The sequence below is a fragment of the Agelaius phoeniceus genome, chromosome 3 (assembly GCF_051311805.1).
Source record: "Agelaius phoeniceus isolate bAgePho1 chromosome 3, bAgePho1.hap1, whole genome shotgun sequence".
In the NCBI taxonomy this organism is placed as follows: domain Eukaryota; kingdom Metazoa; phylum Chordata; class Aves; order Passeriformes; family Icteridae; genus Agelaius; species Agelaius phoeniceus.
Window position 1 is genome coordinate 113,290,899 of NC_135267.1, and position 24,349 is coordinate 113,315,247.

The 24,349-nt window shown below is 39.8% G+C and overlaps 2 protein-coding genes across 3 annotated transcripts in view; one reads left to right on the forward strand and one right to left on the reverse strand.

Annotated features, from left to right (window-relative positions):
- VRK2 (VRK serine/threonine kinase 2) overlaps nucleotides 1–1,527 on the forward strand; it is a 37,052-nt gene extending 35,525 nt beyond the window's left edge. Inside the window, exon 14 of one of the 2 annotated variants that reach the window (XM_054629200.2) lies at nucleotides 998–1,527. In XM_054629200.2, the coding sequence (XP_054485175.2) occupies nucleotides 998–1,234 (237 nt within the window). In that variant the 3' untranslated portion in view covers nucleotides 1,235–1,527. The remainder of the gene's footprint in view (nucleotides 1–997) is intronic. The other variant, XM_077176247.1, reaches the window with a different exon arrangement.
- On the reverse strand, nucleotides 673–22,345 carry FANCL (FA complementation group L). Its single transcript, XM_054629201.2, has 14 exons — nucleotides 22,204–22,345; nucleotides 20,370–20,428; nucleotides 19,333–19,393; nucleotides 18,522–18,578; nucleotides 16,796–16,893; nucleotides 13,214–13,310; nucleotides 10,421–10,489; nucleotides 4,862–5,012; nucleotides 3,188–3,271; nucleotides 3,039–3,084; nucleotides 2,870–2,951; nucleotides 1,997–2,113; nucleotides 1,645–1,716; nucleotides 673–1,326 (listed from the first exon to the last, which is right to left on the reverse strand). The coding sequence occupies exons 1-14, from the start codon at nucleotides 22,294–22,296 to the stop codon at nucleotides 1,291–1,293; spliced, it is 1,122 nt and encodes a 373-aa protein (XP_054485176.2). The 5' UTR covers nucleotides 22,297–22,345; the 3' UTR covers nucleotides 673–1,290.
- Between the last annotated feature and the right edge of the window lie 2,004 nt (nucleotides 22,346–24,349).

Below are 24,349 nucleotides of genomic sequence, written 5' to 3' on the forward strand. Positions count from 1 at the left end.
CTGCCAGCAGGGGAAATGGAGTCTGACAAGCCAAACACAACTTTGAAATAGGAAAACATTACACTGTTACTTCCTAGTCCTCAAATGTCAAGTTTTTGCAGAAAAGGGACCAAGCATTGGGCTGGTGGTTAGATGGTATTTGTGTTTGGATTTAGTTTTTCTAATGGAAAAGTTGCTATTCCAATAGGATTAAACGTGCTGTTTCTATGTAGAACCATTCTGCATAGTAGGGGGGAATTTAAATGGGTGTCAGATAACATTTAAGCCATTCAAATGAGAAAGTGGAGAAGGAAGAAAGGGAGGATTCTCTTAGCTTCATTTTGCAAAATTCCTCTCATGTAATTCAGGAGCTTGGTAATGGAAAGCTCTGTAGGAAACCAGAGCTGTCCCTGGCACTAAGGGACAGTTGAAAAGAGAGTCAAATCTTGGCTAAGTGAGAAGTGGGATTGTGGTGTTTGGGGATCCCTTTCAGAGGTGGAGGACAATGCTGGCCAAGGACAGCATTGCTGTCTGAGATGCATCTGAGATGTAGAACAGCCCTGGCACCCCTGGCCAGCCAGAACAAGCCCCACTGTACAAGTTTGTTCCTTGTGATGGGCAGAAGTTTGGCTTCACTGTGAAACGCAAAATTTACACAAATCAAACCAGCACCTTCACCCTTAAAAGCATGTCTTGAGTTTCCAGGATAAACCTTTATTACACAGGAGAGATTGAATATATTAAACGTTTTTAGGAACAAGTCAAAGATAAAGAAGAATTTCAGCTGTAGACTTCAATAGTAAATAGAGCTATGTCTCTTCGGGAGGTGTTTAACCATGCCTTATGTTACACACTTACCATACAATATCCATACAAGTGCAAATTCCAGAGGTAAGACTCTGTAAGGATTGTAATGCTTTCTCTAGGATAACTTAAGTACCTCAATGGCATCTCTGGTTTTTTGATTCACATCTCACTTCATATTAGCTTTATAATCACAGCTATTTTTCCCCTGCAGGAAGACACTGCAAGAGAGCTGCCACCATTTGACCCCTACAGAATACTCTCAGAATTCCGAAAGAAACACAATCACCTTGTAGCTCCAGCTCCTGCAGCAGCATCCCAGCCTGGTGCTGACACCACTCCCTCTCTCTCTGCTGTGTTTAGGCTGGCATTTGCTGATCAAACCTACCCCTACACTGCAGCTGTTCTGGTGCTTCTGCTGCTCATTGTCCTGTCCTTGTATCTGCTTTGATGTTGCTCTTCCTGTGTCTTCAGTGGGAGTGCAGTGGTGCTCCTACTATGCAGCTTTTAGAGTTTCTTCATTGAAGATTTCAGTGTCAGGGGCTTGAAAAAGAAGTTTTTAAATAATCCTGTCAGTACATGTCTTGTACAGGCAAGTTCTCATCTGCACTCAATAGTTATGGAATCGCTGAACTATTTGTGTTGGCTTCTGTTATAAATGTTGAGATTCTTTTTGTTGTTTGTAACTGAACCTTTTGTTACGACATTTAAAAAGTATTAAATACATTGGAGCGTGGTCTTTAATTACCCTGGCATTAGTGTGGGGCTGTCTTTATACTGTGTGTCAGAAAACTTTCAGTTAAACACTGATGCATCTGCCTTTTCCACTCTCGTTCACTCCTACTCCTTGGCTTTCCTTACCTTATTACAATAGGGACATTCACCAAAGATGACATTAAAGCTCTGTCTGCTGGTAGGAAGGCCTTGTAGCCACTGCAACACAAGAAGTGGGTTAAAGTCACATTGGTTTCATCTCTAATTAAAGAAACATCTCTTAATTACCAGAGTTCAGCTGATGAATATCTGAAAGGGTGCATGCAAAGTCAGCCTGTGCTTCCCTTTCCCAGAGAGCTCTCATGTAGGAATTCGGGGGTGACAGGACACGTGACTGCCACAATGTTCCTCTTGCTTAATGCAGAATGTAAGTGGCCAGTGCTTGTTGTGCAGAAGGTGCCAGCCAGTTGCTGCCAGTTTGTGGCCCTGGTCCCTTTACCTCATAGAGACAGGCCTGGTGGAAAGGCTGCCCACAGCGAGGATCGTCACACACGTGGTCGGGCGCGCTGCCCTCCAGCCGATAGGCGTAGCAGATCCCACAGTCCTTGGCAAAGTCCTGCAACACAACAGCAGGGCTGAAAGGCAGGCCTGGGCTGCTCACACACAAACAGCTTCACCTGTGGTTTTGCTTTTGCAGTTTTTGTTGGCTAGAATTACCATTTTTTGCTTTTAAGATATACACGTTTATGCCACAATGGCTTAGAGTGACACTGGGCTCCGGGTGTGGAAGACTTGACTGGGTTCTATTTCATCCCTTACTGAATTACATCTCATTCAACAAGCGTTTTCATACTTTTGAGCACTTTTTGTTTGTTAACCACTATGATGTGTCATTAGACACAGATCAGATCTTAATATAGAAGCTTCCTGAGTGAAAGCAAAGCTCGTAATCCAGAGTTAAAGTATTGTCAAAAATTAGTTCCCACTTTGTTTGAAATGCACCAGTATTTGGATGGCCTCTCGTCCCCTCTAAGCAGTTCCACCTAATTAGAACTGAAGTCATCAACATCCATAACAGAATGTTTGGATTTTCCACATCTCATTAGCCACTGTGGAACATCCTCTTTTCCTTTTAATAGTGGAGCCTGTTATCAGTGCCCTCACTGCTATGAAGGCCACAGGGAAGTGTGCACCTCTAATCAAAGGTTAACAAGCTCTGACAACTGTTGCTTGAAGTTCAGAAGTCCTTGTGACAATGAATTAATCCAATTACCTCTCAAAAGTCCCTGATTGTCCCTGGCTCTTAGAAAGTGACCATTTAAATGTGACTTATTCAGCAATAACGACTGGTCATTAACCAAAACCAACTTACACTTTTTTCCAACACAGCACGAGATGGAAAATCAATTCCTAGGAGCTCTCTCAAGTTCTGTAACAAACTGACTTCTGGATCCCTGTGGGTGGGAGAGGGGAGAGAAAAACCCACATGAGGAATGGCAACACCATTTGGGTTTCCAGCCTGCTTTACCAGGGCCACTCACCACAAGTGCATGTTGTTGTTGAGTTTAGTTCTCAGAGGGTTCACTTCTGCAAACAACAGACAGGAATAATGGCATCACCACAGTGAGCCTCCCTGGTTTCAGGTGGAGATCTGAGTCAGAGGAGAAACCAGTGGAATTTGCTGCCTTACCGTGACCTGCTCCAAGGAAGTAACACTCTGGAAGCATGTTTGGATGGCGAGGATCAACCTCTATGTTCACTGAGACATTGTTCCCTGCAAGGAGAAAGCAAGGCCATGGGGAAGCTTTGCAGTCAAGGATTTGAAAAAGGAACAATTTTTAAAGGCAGTTTTAAATTGGTTAACTCTGGCTGGGTTTCGTTAGGAAAAATAATAACAAAGTTGGGAGGTACCCAAATGATTGCACAAAATATCAGTATATAGCAAATACTTACTTTTCCACAAAGTGTAATTAAAAGTAGCAACTGTTTAATTAAACCTGTCAGGCTTGTGTTTCTTTTAAACTTGGCTTAACCTTTACATTTATTCAGAAAGAAACATAATCAACCCAAGCTAGATGACAACATCTATCCAAAATCTTGGTGAAACTTTAAAGGTAGAGACATGTAACTTACTAATTCATTTTTATCTTTTCTAGTCAAAAAGAGAAACCCAAACCCAATATTAGCAGCAGAAGTCAGTCCCCTCCCCAGCAAATTCCAGGACTGAGACAACAACGCTGTATTTTTGAAACAGCAAATATTTGGGTTTACAAGACCCCCACCATCCCTGGAAGGGGATGTTCCTCAGAGGAGAGCAGCTCCAAAACATCACAGCAGAGTCTCCTCTGAACAAGCCCAGGTAAAACCCAACCTTTTCTGTAATTAAAGCTGTGTTAAGCTTTCCATCCTGGAAGAGGTGGGAATGAATGAAATCAAAGTTCAGTGGTAGCTGAGGGTTCTCTGTGCCTGATGACAAAGGGCTCAAAGCCCTGTCCCTCCTCTGCTCAGCTGCTCTGAGGCACTTTTTGAGGCTTTTCTTCCCTTTTCCTTGGCCTGTAGCAAAGGGCAGCAGGACCAGGACAAAGCCCCCCTGACTGCACACAAAGTGGTGCCTGACCCACACCATTCCAGCCACTTGCTGAACTTTTCCTGTCCTTCCCTCCAGCTCCTTCCTCCCTGCCTCTACAGCTGTCAGGGACAACGTGGGTCCACTCTGTATTCTCACATTTCTACCATTTGCTATTGGTGATGTGGATTTTTATACTCAAAAAATTCCTTTTCCTATGTATGTTAAGACCTTAAAATGCCAGACATCAGCATATAAACTGAGGTACATTTTACAACTGAGGTCCTGACAGGGAGGCCTCATTTCTTTTTTATTTCTATCCTTTCCCCTTGCCTCCTTTAACTCCCTTTTTCCCCTTGGGCTGCACTCTAATAATCCTTCCACTCCAGGACAGGATCAATCTAAAGTTTAAAACTCTGGAATTTGTGACTGAGGTAAGGGCTTCACCTAATCTGATTTTTTACAAATACTGATTTTTCACAAATACTGATTTTTCTAAGGTTACCATGTAAGAGCTCAGCTGTTGACAGTTCCATGTTCATAATTCACAAATACACAACGTTTTCCTGCAGAAATTTTCATTTATCTGACACCAGAAAGTTGTAATGAATTTCCCAAACAGGATCAGCATTCTGTTATTTTTTTTAATATGCAAAAGAGGAGTTTGATCTTTGGTGTTAAGTGCTGCCTTTCCTTTCCTAAACCCAAAGAAGCACCATCTGATGAGACAAGCAAAACAAAAGAGCTCCCTGAGTTTTAGTTCTCAAATCCACTGTATCCCTTTAAATCTTTTCCTACCTATTGCAATTCTTCTGGTTGTAGCACTCCGTGTGGGATTTTCTGGCTCAAGCACCCATGTCTTCCCATCGATTTCATCAAGGGCATTCCAGAATTCCTTCAGGGATTCCAATGCTGCCAGGAACTGGTTGTAAATGTCCATTAAGGAGTTCTAAGAAAACAAGAAATTTAAACAGATTTCATTGAGTTTCCAACCAGCAGCCTGAGAGAATATTTAAAAACCAATTTATTCATTTAAGGAGTGTTGAAATCCATGTGTGTGTCCCAGTGTATTGTGATAGCAGAAAAACATGGAATATCACCTAACAAACTGATCACTATCTCAAAACTAAGCAGTATAAAAACAGGTGCTTAAGATCAGCTTTTAAACCCTGTAAATAAGGCATAAAAAGGAGAAACCATTTAATAAGCAGAGGATTACACATGGGGGATTTCAATATTTGAGAGTGGATTACACAGAATCAGAAATATCTTTCATTAGACAGGACAATATACAGGACAGCAACGCTCAAGAAATCTTTTGAAATTATCAGTGGGCAAAAAGAAATCACCATTTCCCCAGGAAAAGACTTGTCCAAGAAGAGAAAACATTTGGTGGTCAAGGGAATCCTTTGCAGGTGCAGATGCCCATCGAGGGACAGATTTCAGATATTCTGAGGTCCAAAAGAAAAAGCAAATTAAACATTCTGCTCTCAGACAGGTATTTTTCTATGAATTAAACAAAACACAGAAGGAACGGTTTCCTTTAATCTGTAGTGATTATATTCTCCCTTTCTCACCTGGACAAAGAGCAGCAAATTATCTGAGTGTTCTCAGATGAAGAAATAGAATTTTTCTACATAATAACTTTTTATATTTTGTGCCTGTGTATTTTAGAAGGAAACGGCGTAGCTTGGAAATAAAATGCTACATTTTTTCCTGCTGTTGTTAAATTATATTAAAGTAGGAAAGCACCTAAGCAGAGAAGTGTGAATTCTGCCAATCTCAAAATGTAACGCTTATTATCTTTAAAAGCATTTTGTTACTTTTATAATACCTGAAGTGATATAATAGTGTCAGTCACTTAACCACATCTTAGAGTATAGTATCTTCATCTTAAGTACTATTATTTCCAGTATTTTAATAATTTTCACACAGTCCTGAAATGTGATCTTTTGTGCTCTGATGACACTTAAATTAATAGCATAATTTTCTGGTACTTGCAACAGTTGCTTTCCATTTTGATTTTTTACATTTTTCTATATCACATACAGATAAATCCTCTAATAATCATTTTTATCTTTATCTTCCGGGAATTCAAAGGGTTTCACTAGAAAAAAGAAACATCAAGGGATTATAACCCACAGATAAGTTTTAAAATCCAATTAATTTTAATACTAATTGTAATTTTTCAATGATGTTCCTTAAAAAGGTAGTTAAATCTTTTTTTTTCCTACACTGTTCATTTGATCTTATTTGCATGCTTCACTGATGTTGCCAGCTGTCTCCTGCTCTATACATAAATGCATCTATAGCTATTTAAATACATCACCTGCTTGTCATGCAAACCATGAAAACTCCAAGATTCCTTTTTATTTGATTAACCAACTAATTTTTGGTCGCTGCCCAGCACTTTTAGAACAGCCTGAGATCCCACTTTTCTTTGGTCTAAATTACACCAGGACCATTGTTAATAACGTCAAAGAGCACAACTCTGTTTCCTGGTCCCCCTTGTACAAACAAATTAGAATTTGTGTGAAATATGTCAAAATTCCTTGGAAAACAAGACATTCCTCATTCAGGCTGTCAGTGCTGCTCACCCTCGCTGTAAAAGCACTCACAAAGCCAAACTGGTTCCTCCATCCTCCATAAACACACTGGCTTTGATGGGTCCCAGGAACTGTGACCCCAATGTCACCTCTGTTATCAGATCCATGGATCCCACATCCATTCCCACCACTGACTTTGTCCAGGATGTGAAAATCAGATACCCTGGACCTCCCTGTCTGCAAGGAGAACACACCTTCTCTTTTACCAGGAAAGTATCATGAGATTTCTCAACCTCTTTATTTCCATTTCTATCCTCTGCACTTTCATCTCCCCCTCATCACCAGGACCTCCTCTTGCCAGTTCCTTTCTTCTTCAATTCAAACATTCTCCCAAGCCCACCCTTACTGCCCATACACCATTCCCTCCAATCAAAGGCATAAGAAAAAATGGGAAAAAAATCTCCCTCTACTCTTGGTTCTTATTTCTAGAGCCACAGAGGCTGGGAAGAAAAAAGACAAAATCTCGAGTCTTTGCCTGCCAAAAAACCAATGAAGCCTTTCAGGAACTCCTAAGAAGTGCTGTAACCTATATGGCTGTTCTGCCAAATTTCAAGCATCTGCTCCAAATCCTGGATGAACTAAATAGTAGTCAAATGGTAGTAAAAAAAGTTCCAATTAAGATAAATACGGAACAACTGATTGCAAATTATTTTTCAAAAACAGATAAAAATGTAATATTTATTCTGAGATTTTTTGGCTAAAATTCTTCCTAACACAAAATTTGTTTATCCAAAATCAAAACAACTGCAAAGCCCCCTAATAAGAAAGGTGAAATAGCCTAAACTATAGGTACCATTACCTTCTTGCCCTTCATGAATTAATAAATAAAATACAATTTAATAAAGCAAACAGTCATTAAATGGAAAAGGGACCACCTAAAGAATTTATGATTCCTTAGATTTGTTTGGAAACACTTTCTCATCAACAGCAGTTTAACAATTTCCCCTCTCCTTAACAGAAATCAAGCCAAGACACAAGCCTGAAATCTTTATAAAGTGTCTTGTCAACCATCTCCATTTTCTGCATTTACAGCTGGTGCCTGTGAAGTTCCTTTGCCAAGAAAAAGCACAATTACGATGCTTTTTATTGTGTTTTCATCTAAATAACCCAAGAATAATCTCATTCCCAGCACTCCACCTTCTGCACCTTGCATTCCCGTTTCCTTGCTGGCTGCTGCATGACCTCATTAGTCATGAATTTCCACTCCCATGACCTTCATGTAGCCAGCCAGGTGGGCAGTGGTCAGCCTGGAAACCTCACCCTGACATGAGACACCCTGAATCTGCAGAACTGCACTTCCAGCGTGTGCTAAAACTGGAGACAGCACATTTATCTGGTTCTTTAGAAAAAGGCTATAACAGAAATAAGTAGATGTTCTTGCACTTGTCATTGAGAAGCACTCTGCATTTATTTGGCACTTAGAGCAGGAGCAGCAGCAGCAGCATTGCCCTTGGTGCTGATTTCTTACTACTCTAAAACGTCTCCTCTGAGCCAGAATCCACTGGCTGTTGCTGCTCATGCTGTGAGACACCTGCACTGGCTACTGGGCTTGTCATGACGCACAAAACCCCACCATCTTCAGCTTGACATTGTGCAAGTTATAATTATTCATCCAAATGAATATGTCAGAGCAGCAGCAGCAGACCTCTCATCAGAGCAAAAGAAAAATACATCAAAACATTATCAACCCAGCAGGAAGACAGGGACCATAAGGAAAATTACCCATTTTTAATATGGATGCCATAAAGCCATGTCTATTATTATACGGAAGGGAAAAAAAAAAAAAAAGAAGAAAAAAAAAAGCCAACAACCCCTCAAGTTTAAAATCCATGAGCCTGAAATAGGCAGCAGCACACACAGGGGGTGGGAAAGAAAAATCAATTACCTGCAATCTATTTATATTTTCTTTCATAGGAGTTTATATTCTAATGGTGCCATTGCACCAATTTAGTTAAGCCTTGTCAATTTATACTTTAAAGGTGTAATAATAAAAGTTTAAGACCAATTGGTACCAAAACACCACATTATTTCACTAGAGCAGAGGTGTAGCCTGTTCTTTTTCCCTTTTAGGAACCAAAATTTTCATGCACTTGAGTGCCTGCTGAATTCTGCTGCCAGTGGTGTTGCAGCATTATCTAAGCTTAACCCATATTTTATCACGGTGTGAGGGCTGCTTGCCACAGTGATTCCCACACATTTGGAAAATAAACACAATTTACACAATTACCAAAGCCATTTGTCCCCACAAGTGTTGGGTTCATGTCACCCCCACACAAAAGGTCAATTTGCAAAAGCTGCTGTACAGCTGAAGCATTTCTGTCCGCTGGTATTTGGTTCAGGAGCAGAGCAGACTCTCTGCAGCTGGAATTAGCGTCTCATGATTCCAGAACAGGCTCTTCCCTTACACACAAACACCTTTTGTTCATGTTTTAAAGTAGTCCCCAGGTAATTCTAACTGGAAGAAGACTTTAAGCATCAGAGTGTTGTATTTTTAACAGAGGATTTTTCCTTGGCTGTAGTGCCAGTATCAGTATATCCACCCCCATTTTCAACTTGTCAAAGGCTGCTCCATGTCAGGTTTTTCCAGAACATTTTATTAAAACACGAGTCCGTCTTTAAAATTACTAACAGTAAACACAGAGAAGCAGTCACTGTCAGGGATGTTTGAAATGTTGTTAATTTGAGGCAACATAAATTGCAAGGCTGTAAAATTAATAAAACACTGTTGAAAATAAGTATTAAGTTTGAGGTTAAAAACAGCACTTGAAATCCTGGCCAGAGTGTAGGGACTCCAGTAAAATTCAAGGGAAAAACATTTATTTAAACTGCTCCAAACCATATCAGAGAATCAAAACCTAAAATTACATAAATAAATAAATACATTTTTCATTTGCAGTGGTTGATCCTTGCAGTTATTTCCTCTCAATATTAGTGGGTCTGAGGTGACACACAGAACCCTGAGCTCTGCAGAAAAATTATATGCCCAGCTTAAATTCATCCTGCTGCAACCTCCCAGCCATGTTCCCTATGTAAGTTTTATTTATTGCTGGGTAGAAACCCTTGTGAGAGTTAAAATTATCAGATACAATTATTTATGTAAAAACTACTTTCCCAATTTAAATGAAATATCAATTATTTTCTACATATAATTCAAATTAACTTGTATCTGAGTGGTCACATTTAAATTCATTTAATAAAGCACACATGCACTATTCAGGAAGAAAGGTACATGAAATAATGTGAAACACTTACAAAAGACTGTGGTTTTTCATAGCAGCAATATCAGTTAAACTACGAAATTAGAATTTCATTAAATACTTTCCTATATTGATTATAACTGGAAAAGTTTTATTAAGTTATGAAAACTCTATAGGAAAACCAACTCCTTTTTTCAATGTCTGTCAACTTCAGAGGGTGTTTCTTTTCTAGAAGACAATAATTTTTTCTACATTTCACTTCCTTTTCACTTTCCCACCATAATTCCTAGAGAATTTTCTGTCATATGAACAGCTTAAAAAAACCCCAACCAGTACACACAACATGCAAGATACACCTCATGGCAAGGAAGATATTTAAGGTACTATGATAAGGAATATGGAATGCAGTGCTATTCCATTTTCATGAGCATGTACAGAAATAAAATGCACACAGGGAGAAAAGCTGGAGTTAGAAACCAAAGCCAACCCCTTGTTCCCACCCCTCCATTGCATATGTATTTTTATTTTAAAAAGCTGCCTAGTCCAGCAGTTACCTGTGGCATCCAGGAAACAGCAAATGGAACAGGAAAATCCACAAGGCAATCTGGTGGTTCTGTGGGATACTGAGGGAGGGAAAGAAAATAGAGTTTGGGATTTTTTTTCGTTAGTGATTTAAAGTCAGACTGATACTCAGCTGCCAAATTTGATAACAAAATATGAGCACTTCAAGCATCTTGAGAACTTGGCTCTGAGAGGAAACAGTATGTAAAGCATTTTCAGGAATAGTTATGAATGTTAATTATCATTTAAAGAAGAAAGCTACATGTAAATGTTTTATACATCAGTATTTAGTAAAGGCAGGAGAATCCCAATTTTCTGTGTTCAGTGGTCACAAAGGAACATTAAAGAAACCTTAAGAAATAAAACATGAAATATTTTTTAAAATTTCTTCTCAATTATACATACTAGAAACCAAAGCTTAAAAATCAAACAACCCTTCCATGAGTCAAGAACTAATTTTCATTTAAGCTGAACTATTTGTTCTGAATGGTAACATTTTGTTTTTTAAAACTGAAAGTAATGCAGAGTACTTAACTATTTAAAAAGACATGAGTGAACATAGATCCAAAATAATAAAAAACCCTCAATCCAAATTAAGATATAACAATAAGAAAAAATTTTAAAAGGCTGTATTAAAAAAAAAAAAACCACAAAAAACCAAAACAAACCACAAAAGGTTTGATAACTCCATGACAGCTTATTACAGTTACAATCAAATGTGTGTGTCAGAAATCATCCTACCTTTCTTGGGCCAATTTAAGCAATTATTAAATACAATATTTATATTGGTTTTCTGAGCATGCAGCTAACTTTATCTAGAGAAAGCATTTTCATAGCCCTTGCCAGATCATTCAGATAATTACCAAAGTGTCTCAATTACTGCACATCAGGCAAATCCTTCCAGTGGCCTATTTGAAGCCTTGGGGTCTGAAATGCTCCTGCACTGATCTTAATCAAAGAAACAGCATAACAGAAATAAACACACTTTTATTAAAGTATGTTATCAAAAGAAATGCCTTCCCAAAAAAGACTTCAGCCAAATCTTCTCAAATGTAGTGTCTGTGTGTATGAAGGCAAATCAAATCCCCAGGTCACCAAAACAGTATTTCACACACAGATTTTGTCTGGCAAGTTTAAATGCCAGATATGGTTTAAAAAGGACAAGCAATTGATCCTTCATCATCAAAAACACTTGAAAACAAAATGAAAAAAATGAAAACAAAAAGAAAAAGGATGATTACTTATTAAAACAGACAAGCCTGATAATCTAATCTTTTTGTTCTATACATCTTTAGTTGTTAGATGGTGTTTTTTCTGCCATGAGGAGTATTCAGCTATTTTATTACTATCACATGAGGAGTATTCAGCTATTTTATTACTATCACATGAGGAGTATTCAGCTATTTTATTACTATCAAAAAACCCCACAAGCTTGTACAAGGACAGAAAATGGGAATCTCCATTCCTTCAGGACACTGCTAAGTTAAGGCTGACCAGAACCAGCCAATGCACCAGTGCCAGTTTGACCATGGCAGCTGCTTGGGAAAAATTAATATTGCACTGTAATTTTTTCTGCATTTTTATACTTTCAAACAGTTAAAATACTTTACTTCTGTTGTCCTAAGAGCAAAAAAGCCTTAGGGCAACAGGTTGCACCAAATTTCTAGTGTCACACAAAGCATATTTATCCCTTATAAACAACAAAACCTGGTTCCTCTCCTTGCACATTAAATAGCCCATAATTGTACTTCCAGATGGATTTTTTCAACAGTGAAATTTTTTCAACAGATTTTTTCAACAATTTAATAATGGCCTGACTAGCAAATTAATTATGGACTCATTACTCTCTGCATGTAGGACAGTTTTACTCTCTCTAAAAATCCACTTCAGCAACACTCACTCCCAAACAGTATTTTTTCCCCTACAAAGGTAAAGCTTGTTCATGTAATGTAAGACTAAAAAACTTTAAAAAAACCTCCTGCTTTGTAAAGGAATACAGGATGCCTCTGAGGGTGGGATTTCATCCTATAATACCATGTCCCTTCCTCATGCTTTCAAGATTAAAACTTGAGAGGATGGACCACAGATAGTCCCAAACAACAACATCCAGACACTTTTAGATCCCTTTTTCCCCTGGACTGATTTTCTGAAGACAACAGTTATTGCCAGGCAATTGCCACCACACAGCCTGGATATTCACAGTCTCTGGTGGGAGATTTATGCCTGGAAATGAGACATTCTATGAAGAAATGTTGTAATTTGAGTTCAGTGATAAGTACCAGGAAGAATTAAATTTTTTCTGTTACTGCAAATGCCATGGGTTTGATTTGCAAGTACTGTCAAAATGAGACATTTGTTTAGACTAAAAAGAAATAATTTTTCTGACTGACTTCAGTTTTTCATAAATCTTTACATCTCTGACTTTAACAGCAAGACTTGTTAATAACTAACCCAACATCCTCTAATTCTTGTTCTGTGCACAGTCTCTGGATGGAGTGATAATGAAGGAAAGTCTCCCAGATGGCTTTGTCAGTAATCCAGTAAAATGAGTACAATATCAAAGTGTTTTTCATGTAATGCACAGATGCATCTTACAGATAACCATAATCCAATATTAATTTTAAATATAGTTAGCCTGAAAACTCATGAAAAAAAAATTAACTGACCTATTACTTTGCAGAACAGACACACCAGCAAGCAAACCAACCCTCTAAAATCCCAATGAATTAAGAAAAATCGATATATTTCAAGGAAGCCTCAAGATATTTTGCCCCACATCAATTTACCTTCGCATTTAACTTGAGAGTGATGAGATGCTGCCGACCACAAGAATCTTCAGCTTTTAACTTGACCGTGCTCAGCCCAGTGTCCACATAGGCCACTCTGGAAGAGAGAAGAAAACTCTCAGAGCCCTGCAGTTTGCAACACCCTGATTAGTCTGTTACAAATATTAATCAGAAGGAGACCTATATGCCAAGCATTTCTGCTGCTGCAGATTTACTGCTGTTAATACACCAGGCTAGTGCTTAATGCAGCCATATATCTCAGGGTTATTTACAGTGTGTGTCAGGGCTCACGCTGTGGTCAGTGAGCACCGTGTTGCAGTTTTCCATCAGCGGAACCTTTGACACACACAGCATGTTCCTGTCAGCCTCTACTTATGTACACATTAAACTTCCTGTCAAATCTTTGATCCATTTCTGCAGTTTCTTACTCTATGAGATTTTTATGCTCTTGATTTGCTTTTCTCTCCAATGAAGTTCTCTTTTATTATCAATACTATTATTGTGGGAAATTCAGTGCATATTGGTTCATATTCCAAATTTGATTTTCTGCAGAAAATAGTACCTGAACAGGTACAAAATGAGTTATTTATGATGATTTGCCTTCATTTCATGACAGTTTTACACTGTATTCATGCACCCTAGCAAGCAGAAAGTACATACTAAATGTGAAAAAGTTTTAAAACTTCTGACTCTTTGCTTAAGATGTCACTGGTTCGTGTCTCCCACCACAATGAAGATGGATACAATTGTAAAATATATTGTTCTCTACAGGTGGATTCTGCTTAGTAGCGTCAACAATTGCCAAAAAGGTTCAAACCTCCCCATATATTTACCAGTAAAATGGGCATGTGGATATTTTGGCATTTTTACTATGTGTAAAGATAAAAAGCAGTCCAAGATAATTGCACAACTTATCACCCAGACTGATGGAAAGGCCTAACAGAGTTCAGAGAGAGCATCTGCTTGCTGGCCTAAGCAACGTTTATTTTTTTTTAAACCTCTACATACTAGAAAAAGTCACATGGTTCTCTCAAGTGAAGCTGGCAACAGAGTTGTAGAGGCTTGTGGAAGAAAAAGCAAATGTACACTAAAGGGTTGCACATCCCTAGGAAGGAAGTGAAAAGAAGAAAATTGTCTATATAAAAGAAATAGCCTCAATAGGAGGGAACTGAAAAATACTCATGGAAAAAGCAGTAGTGGTAGTAAGAAGGGAGAGAGAGATTATTTCATGTTTCATGCTGATTAATGCAATATTAAAAAGACCTGAAGATTTCTGGGAGTAGTTCTCCACAACAGCTGAAAGAAAAGACAAGTCTTGATAAAAGTGTAATTCAACTGGAACCAGTTAAACTTGATATACTTTGAAATAGTTAGAGGATTCTTCCTCAAACTGGGGGGAAAAACATCATTACTCCTGCTTTGTTCCAACTTTACCTCAAAAGTGCATCAGAGTTTTATAAAGATGAGAAACCAACTCTATACCACCCCTCCATCTGCTGCTTCCTGGGCTGGGGGATTCCTAAAGCAGCAGCTAAGGCCCAGCATGGAAACTGCAGTGAAAAATGCAGCAGTGTCCACACCAAAGCACAACTGCAGCCTGCAGCACTGTGCTGCAAAGAGCCACAGCAAAGGAAAACATAAATTAAAGGGATGTTATCAAGGTGTCTGGGATTTTACCTGTTCTGACATTCATCTTGTTTGGACCACTTCAACCTTGATTTATAAGAAAAGTATGGATTCTTTTAGTTTAAAGTCACATTTTTTGTATAACCATATAAGGATAGGTGATATTTCACTTATACAGACTTTTATTCCTCTGTAGGCTGTGTCATTTTATCACAGAAAAAAAAAAATTAAAAAGGAATAAAAAATAATCAGCATAAAGATGGAAAGCCTCAGGTAAATCTCTGAAGTTCAGCATGACACACAAATGACAGAGCACAGGACCAGGCAGGATTCCCTGGAAATGGAGAAGGCAAGAGCAGAAGATGTATGAAATTGTATGAAATAAATGGGAAAGTATCATGCATAAGAGCTTTGAGATAACATGGACTTAAAAGATACTGGAAAACTTTTTGAATCCCCATGAGTACCATAAGAGTCCTACAGGTCCTATAGCTGATAGTTTGCCTTCCAGGACACTGTCACTGCCAGCTTGATTAAGGGGAAGTATTAGAAAAGCCTTTCCCGTAACTTTACTCCTGCAGTAAAATCTCTCTCTCCCCAACCCAAATCTTTCAATTTCTCAGTTGGCTTTGGGTGCAGTCAGCTCCCAGCATGACCCAAAACTTGCCAGGAATGAGTAAATCTGGGGTACACAACAAGCAAGGGTTTTCCCTAAGAAAAATCCTTAAATAAAGCTCAAAGTGTGAGCAGTGATTGCTCCTCACTGGCAGCACCAAACACAGGCAGCTCTGGGGAAAGATCATTGCAGGATGTTCTTAACTGCCATGCAAATAAAGCATCACCCACAACTCAAAATCAGCTCAGTTAAGAGGCTTCCTTAGAGAGTCACTTCAGTGCTAAAAGCACTCTGAAATCAAAGGTGTGATTTGCTAATGGAGCTCACATGGCCTGTCCAGGTTATTCTCCTTCCAAGTCAGAGTAAACCTGATGTGATTCCCTATGTGCAGCATAGTCCTTTGATCAGGGACTGACTTCCCCAACCCTTCTTCAAGAATTTGGGTGGTTTTTTTGTTTCATTGGTGTTTTGGTTTTTTATCTATTTTGGGAGAGCAAACATAATTGAAAATATACTTCCCACATGTTTAAGAAATTTTACCTAATATTCTCAGACTTGAGTGTGTGAAATGTGAGTATGGCACAATTACATATCAACAATTGCAACCACTGACAAAAGCTTCAGCTGATTTCTCAAGGGTGTTTTAAATCTTTAAACAAAAGTGGGCCTTGAAATACCCACTTAGTGTTAATCACATGTTGTTTATCTATATAGAAATCAGGTGGGAAAACTCCAAACTGTTCTTACACCTAAGGCTTCTTTGTTCCATTTAGCACAAGATACACCTGTTAAAGTTTTGGGTTGAGAGCCTTTCACATTCTCCCCTCCACTCATGACTTTTTTGGGTAGTTACCTTTCTGTGGAATAAATAATAAATTCCTCTAAGAAGATCCTTGTGCTGAACAAGCAGGTTCTTTAAAAATTATTATGTTAATTCTACAAAAAGTATGAAATGCTTTTATGAAAGCATAAAGGTAAATGACGATCACCCACAATCTATAGGGTTAGTCACAACCAGCTGTACAAAATAGGGAAAAAGAGAACTATAAATATTAACATTACATATGTTTAATATACCAGTAGTTTACAGGTCAAAGAAGAAATTATTTTACTTCCACTATAAGTAGTGTATCACCTTTCAGCTCAGTTATTTGAGACAGAAAATATGCCTAGTCTTGATACAGGTTTGTTGGGTGTTTTTAATTTAAAAACAAAGCAAAATCAGTTTCTGAATAGGGTAAATGAACAGAACAAGTACATTTGATATGTTCAGCTCACAAATACAAAAGAGCAACAGATATTCTAAAGATGATGTTTGTTAAGAACTAAAATAATCATACCTATTCCAGCCCAGTATTTCTAGATCTCTGACAAGACAGGAGTAGTATTCTGGAGGCCTTGGGATGTGCAGGTCTTGTGTGTTCTTTAAAGCAATTTCCTGTTTAAAAGAACATTAAAAACATCATTAAGAGCAATTTCAATATTTTTGCATCTATTTAGCCATGTGATTTTTGCAATTCATTTGGAAATATTAAGCTTATGTAAAATTAACTGTACACTGCATTTGTTTTGTTATAGCCTCCAGCTAAAGCAGACAAAGAAGCTGTTTGGTAAATTACTTCAGATACTGGTAATGAAAACATCTGCAATTTAAAAAAACCCCACAGATGTTGACAACGGAGTCTTCAGATGCAAATATCAAATGTGTTTCTTTTTCAGCTAATAAATCTGAAGTTAAGCATCTTGACTGAAAGAACATTTCAAAGGAAGGTTCTATTAAGCCCACAGCTGTCTCCTGGGCTCCACTGCCACAAAAGAAAACATATCTATGATATTCCCCATATTTTTAATATTTATACATATATATATCTATATATATAAATAAACTTTATATAGCAATCAAAAAACAAAATCAGTTTCTCAGTTTTAACATCACAGGATCCCTTGGAGTAAGTTTTGGTACAGACACTCATCAAGAATGTAGTAATGTTTCAAAAAGAACTTTTTATCAAAAAGTTAATGTTACTGTGAAAAAGAAGCCCTAACCATGTGTTTCAGTTGTGCTGTGCTACTTGTTCTTTAAAAGTGCATTTGAGCTAAAACTATGCTTACAGAACACATACATTTATGACATTTAGAATAAAACTATTAATAATTTCAAATAAAATAAATTTAAATGAAAATCTAATCTATAAGACAAGTTTAACAATCATTCCTGCCCAGGTCTCCTACACCGTTGTCAGTGGTTTCATTTTCTGCAGTAAGTGAGAATCACTATTTTGCTATTTTGAATGAATTACACTTTCACAGCATTTTCATTTTCTGAGTGCTTGTGTATGTAGGCAAATAGATTGGAATAACTACTGTAAAGCATTCCAAACCAGAGATTCTTATTTAGGCCTATTCCAAGCATAGCAGAGGAGCAGTGTAATGCTAGGAGGAATTTCTGCTGTGGTTTTGAAGAATGCTTCCTGTGTTTTATTCCCAAAGTAAAGTAGGTTGGATGAAGCATTCATCAGCAAGAATGCTCACAGAATAATGTTTTACTAATAGATAAGAATTCTCAGTTACATGTTGATTAAAGGTTTGCTACTCTTCAACCCCAGACCTGCAAAACTTTTTTAAAAGAAGAATAAACAGCAGCCTCTGAAATATTAGGGGGAAAAAAAAGCTTTCTGCATTTATTTGTCAAATTGTTAGTCAGGTGAAAGCACCTTCAGCAATCCACTGCCTGAAGACCCCATTGTATAATTACAAGCCTGCTTTACCATCTAGACAATAACAGGAATTCCAAGAAAATCACTGCAAAGAGGATGACTCTCCACTGAGATCCCTTGCTGGGATTTTAAATCTTTTCCAACTTCCAAAGAATACAGTCACTTAAAATCCTAAAGGATATTTATACAGCTATTACATGAACAGCATATATACAAAATCACCTCTTCTTAATAAATAATAATTTTAAAAAAGCTATATATCTATGGAACAGTAATCTGTAAAACCCTGAAAGTGAAACCCAAAGCTCTAAGAGCATCCCATGTCCCACACACATATTCTGCCACTCACCAAAACAGTTTTCAGCTCCATCATAAAGCTGACAAGATCTGGGCAGCTGTGCAGCCTCTGGAGGAAAGAGAGGATTAGTTAATTTTCTGCAGTTTCTGGTGGTTCAGCCCAACTGTTTTTCTGGTATTGTCAAACCAAACATAAAAAAAACCAAGTGCATTCCACACGTTTAAATTTTCCAATTACAGAAGAGAAGCTCCAGGAAACTTTACTGAGAATGAACCATCCCCTGGCAGCACTCATTCATGTATTTACTGAGATACAGTGTCTCAAGCAGCACCTGTGACAAAGGCTCCTCCTTGGAAACAAAGTATTCCTTGGGACTCCAAGGCTGCTGTATCCTCACTCCAAAGCTTCCTTTGGATACTGAGATGTAATTTAGATCCCAAGAATGAACTGAGTCTATTAATAATTAATGTGAATTCTCTCCTTTGCATTGTGAACAACTTGTAAAAAAGTAAATACATTAAAAAAAAAAAAAACCAAAATCTGTTCTAATTGAGAGACTAAAGAAAAATTCCAGTAAAATGTCATAAGTCATTTATTTAAAATTGTTATAGCCTGATCTCAAAAAAAAGAATAAAAGTTGAATAAAAATAAATATTTACTAAATTCCATCCATTTCTCATTATATTTACTTGTAAATCCTCAGACATTTAAAAATAAATCTTGGCTCTAGAGTGAAAGGAAGATTCTTTAATCCTTTTAGAACAGGTGTGCAAGCACAAGGTGTCACAGAATCATTACAAAGAAAGATTTAAGACTGTTTAATAATAACAACATTTAAAGAAGTGGTTTTAAACTTGTATACCTGCTTTAAAATGTGCCGGTAGCCGTGCAGGATCCTCTTCAGATGCCAGCTGCACTCTATCCTGGACAAACAGAATTTGTACACATTTCAAACTCACAGTACATGATTTTTCAAAGAGAGCAGAAAGCCTTCTAACAACAGCTTTTCTTGGAAAAAAACAAAGGAAGGAAACAATACTTTAAAACTCTGTTCAAAGTTACTTAAAACTTCTAAATGTCACTATGCCAAAGCCCATTAAAAATTAAGCATCAACCTGCAAAAGCCCATTCTGTGCTGAAAACAACAACATCATTCTTGCAAGCGAGTGTAACTTCATAAAATACACTAATATTTAAAAGTGATAACCAGAAAATGTCAAAGTTACCTGTAATGCAGTTTTAATTACCCAGCCTAGAAGTAATAAAGCTATGGAATGCCACATCTGCTCCCACTTTGGAGCGGGCTGGCCTAGGCAGAGCTATGGAATACAAAGTTAAAGCTCATCCCTGTACATGGATTAGCCTCTTTCACCCACTTCCCACAGACTGCTGGGATAAACACAGAAATAAGAACAGGGCTTTTAAAGTAAGTTGGGTCATACCAATTAATAGAAACAGCAAACAGAAAATGAAGTTAAAAAGCTCTGTTAACCATCATTGCTTAAATTGCTTACATAATTACTTAAATTTACAACTTTGCACTGAATTTGCTGTTTCCCAAATGGTGACATAGAAATGATGTATAAATACAAATTATATAAAAAATATAATTTTTCCCAAGTATATTGCTTCATATATGTAAATACAACCAATTAATTACAACATGTTTCAAAGTTAATTAACAACAAAATATTTTGATATAGGCAATGCTTATTGTCAGCATTTATTAACACTGATGCTGTGCAATTTTGTTGAAAGGTTAAGCTGAAACCAGTGAGAATTAATTAATAACACTGATATTGGAAAAAAGAATAACTCATTTTCATATCCATTATTGCTTTTATCAAAATTAACTTTGTTACATCACACTTAGAAATTGCTACCATAAAAGTCTCTTACCTGGCATTTTTCAATTGCAAATCCACTGGTAGCAGTATCCTGATGTGGAAGTTTCTACCCTTGAAAAGAAGTATTTAGTTAATAAGAAGGTCAGAAAAGAAAAATATTAGACACTTGTGGGAATGATTCCCCATCAGATCAGCTACTAAGAAAGAAAATGTGTCTTTTCTGTCTTTCAGGAATATTATTCAGAATCTCTTTCCTTAGGGATAAAAAGCAGTATGAGTGACAGGTACAAATAATGTTGATTTTAATTCTGAAGCTGAAGTACTCTTGACCTTTAATTCACAATATTCAGTAAAAACTCTTCAGTACATCACATTTCATAAAGCAAACATAACGCCTTTCAGGAGAAAAAATAATAATAATAAACCTTATCCAAATCTGGACAAGACAAAAACATATAATTTAATCCAAAACATGCTACTGTACATGAAAGTTTGTCTTCAACTCCAGTAAGACAAAACAGATGCTTATCATAAAAGCAACTACATTAAAAAGAACCTTGGGCACTGATCCACAGCATATTTCAGCAGAGTTTTACAAACTGTAAACAAAAGCAGCCCCAAGTACATAAATTTAATTTTTTTCCTTTTAGCGCAATCCACATGAGGCAGCTTCTAAATACCCTCTACTTGTATTTTCAGTCCTTATTGAGGTTCTCCTTCTACTTTCTTAATAAAACTGAAATAAAGTCGGTGAAGCCTCGAAGCAAAGGGGGCAGATAACTGATCTTAAAACTTTTATTCAGACCCTACCCCAGCTCAGGACACCTTGAAGTTGGGAGTACTGGGCTCCCAGCACAAGCAAGGCATGGACATACTGGAGTGAATCCAGGGAGGAGCTCTGAAGGTGACCAAGAGCTCAAAGCATCTCTCATGCCTGCAGAGCCTGAGGGAGCTTGGACTATTTAGCCTGGAGAAAAGAGAGATCATGGAGGACTACAGAAGGTACAGCCAGATCTGAGTGACACACACTGACAGGTGACAGAAATACAAGAAATATCACCTAAACAGAATGGAAAAAAAGCTTAAATGGTTAAGGGGGGGATCAGAAACTGGAACAAGCCATCTAAGATGTTGCACACTCTTGGTCGGAGATATTCCCAACCCGGCTGCAAATGGTCTAAAGCAACTACTTAAGGCAGAGGACCTCCTGAGGTTCCTTTCAATCTCAATGTCAGCTACATTTCTGACAATGCTAGTGGACACAGCCCACGTCTTTTGCCATCTACTTAGAGGAATAAAGCCCCACATTATTTCTACATTAAGGTGCACCCGTTCAGAGCTCGGTGTATGTGGCATTTTAAGGAGCCACAGCTGCAGTGTCAGTGAAGGCAAAGCCGGGCTCCTCACGCTGCCTCAGGCGCTGTTCTGCCCCCTGCGCCGCGCTTTCCACATCCCGAAGGAGGATGCAGCCGCTTCAGCTGAAGCCTCAAAAGTAAATGAAAAGAAAACACCCACCATCAGCCATTTATGTCAACTTTTACCACAGGCCATGAAGGCGGGCACATTCAGCCTCGCCCCAAAACCACTTTTGTCAGCACAACTAACCCAACTAACAACTAACTTCCCTAACAGGAAGCTGTTCCCTGGGCAAACCCGCGGGACGGCGGCGGGAAACGGCACTCCCCAATTCACATTCCCGGCGAGCTCAGCCAGAAACCCCGGCAGGGCTGAACCCCTCAGAGCCGGCAAGGCGGGAAGCGCTTCCCCGTCAGAGCCAGGCGCGGCACGGCGGGAACTCTCCCTCCCCAGACCCGGCAGGGCTGGAAGCACCCCCCCTCCACCTCGGACTAAGGTCCGCTGGCCAAGCGGCGCCCGGGCCGCGGTACCTGGGCCGTGACAAAGCCCTCGTAGGCGGTGCCGTGGCGGTCCTGCGGCAGCAGCAGCGGGCATTGCCGCAGCAGAGCCCGCGCCCCCGCCATGCTCCCGCCCGGAGCCGCCGCCGTTCGAACGGGAGGCCCCGCCCCTGCCCGCGGGCGGCGCACGCGCCTGAGGGGAAGGGAGGGAGGGAGAGGCGGGCGCGTGAGGGGCGGCGCGCGACGGCGAGGCGGGCGCGCACCTGAGGACAGGCGCGTGCCGCTGAGGGGAGCGCGCCTAAGGGGAGCAGCACACCTGGGGACGAGCGCACCTGAAAGGAGAGCACACGAGAAGAGGAGCACACCTGAGGGGGGAGTACACCTGAGAGGAGGGTTCTGTAGCTGAGGGGAGCACAGCTGAGGAGGGGGGAGCATACCTGAGGGGTGAGGTGCGTGTCACTGAGGGGAGCGCACCTGAGGGGGAGCACACCTGAGGTGAGGGTGTGTGGCTGAGGGAAGCACACCTGAGAAGGGGGGAGCGCACCTGAGGTGAGGGTTGTGCTGTTGAGGGGAGTACCACCTGAGGGGGAGGAACACACCTGAGGGGAGAAGCGCACCTGAGAGGAGAGGAGCACACCTGAGGGGGAGTACACCTGAGAGGAGGGTTGTGTCGCTGAGGGGCACAGCTGAGCGAACCTGAGGGGAACGCACCTGAGGGGGAGCACGCCTGAGGTGAGGGATGTGTCGCTGAGGGGAGTACACCTGAGGAGAGGTTTGTGTCGCTGGGTGGAGCGCACCTGAGTGGGGGAAGCGCACCAGGGAAAAGCACACCTGAGGTGAGGGTTTTGCCGCTGAGGGGAGTACACCTGAGGAGGGGGGAGTGTACCTGAGGTGAGCACACCTGAGGGGGGGGAGGACACCTGAAGTGAGGGTTGTGCGGCTGAGGGGAGTACACCTGAGGGGGGGAGGACACCTGAGGTGAGGGAAGCTCACCTGAGGGGGGAGCACACCTGAGGGGAGGAACGCACTCGAGGGGTGAGGTTCGTGCCACTGAGGGGAGCGCACCTGTGGAGAGGCGAACACCCGAGGGGAGAAGCGCACCGCGCTGAGGGCTGAACACCCTCAGGGGAGGCGCGCGCGTCCCGAAGGCGGGAAACCCTGCGGGAGAGTCCCCGCGGCTTCCAGAGAACCCCGAGGAGCAGCTTCCAGAATCCCGAGGAGCAGCCCTGTTTTCTCCCACAACAAGGAGGGAGCGTCTTTTCCAGAGTGCCGAAGGAGCACGACTTCCCTAGAGCAGAGCCGGGGTTTCCTCGCTATTTAGTACATCCTGAGGGGACTGGATTAAGTAAGGATTAGCTGTTAAGTAAGGATTAATATTAAGTAAGGGCCATAGTAGTCAGCTGACTGTGTCATGGAGATTTTCGTGCCACCCAGGGCAAGGGGTTACTTGATTTATGCATTCTGTTTTAGGGGTCAACATTTCCTACCACAACACTTACTTTTAGGGTCATGATAGCTCTCCTGCCCTCTCACACAGGTGCTGGGATAAAAACCTTCCTCTTTTCTGGGTGGGTTGCTGTGAGGATCTGGCAGCCACAGTATGTGGGAAAGCCTGAGGAGAGAAAGTTAAAACTTTGGGGTTTTTTGCATGTGTTTTGGAAGGCATTGAAACTTTGCACATCACTGAGGCTGAGCATCATGCAAGAGTCAATTTCCACCCAAATAGGCATGTTTAAGAAAGAAAACACTGCTTTTTGCCTAATTAGATTTATTTGAGGAAGAAAATTTTGTTTTATTAAGAAATAGGTGACTTACCACAGTCACCTAAAAGATGTGTGGCACAAGCAACTGTACCTGTGTGGGACAGGAGGTAGACTGAAAGAGAAATGAAGGAAACCACACAAATGTTTACACCTGCAGCTAAATCCTGTTCCCTTTGCTTGGGAGGTCCATTCACAGGGACTGCATGGAAATCAAAGATTCAAAAGCAGTGAAAGCCTCTGCAGCTTTATGTTGTTGTAGAGGCTATTGGAAATATAATATAGAATGCACTAGGAGGCAATAGATAGGTGAAAGAGTCCCAAGATTTGACATGTAAACTCACCATGGTAAGATTTTCAGGAATATGTGCTACTAAATATATAATCTCACCACTGTTTAACTTTTTTTATATACCATG

Excerpts from the sequence above, each read along its gene's own strand:
- FANCL (XM_054629201.2), bottom strand. The coding sequence starts at position 22,296 with ATGGCGGGGGCGCGGGCTCTGCTGCGGCAATGCCCGCTGCTGCTGCCG. Across the intron at positions 20,429-22,203 it reads AGGGCTTTGTCACGGCCCAG|GGTAGAAACTTCCACATCAG; the intron begins GTACCGCGGCCC and ends CTTCTTTTCAAG. Across the intron at positions 2,952-3,038 it reads AACAACAACATGCACTTGTG|GGATCCAGAAGTCAGTTTGT; the intron begins GTGAGTGGCCCT and ends TCCCACCCACAG.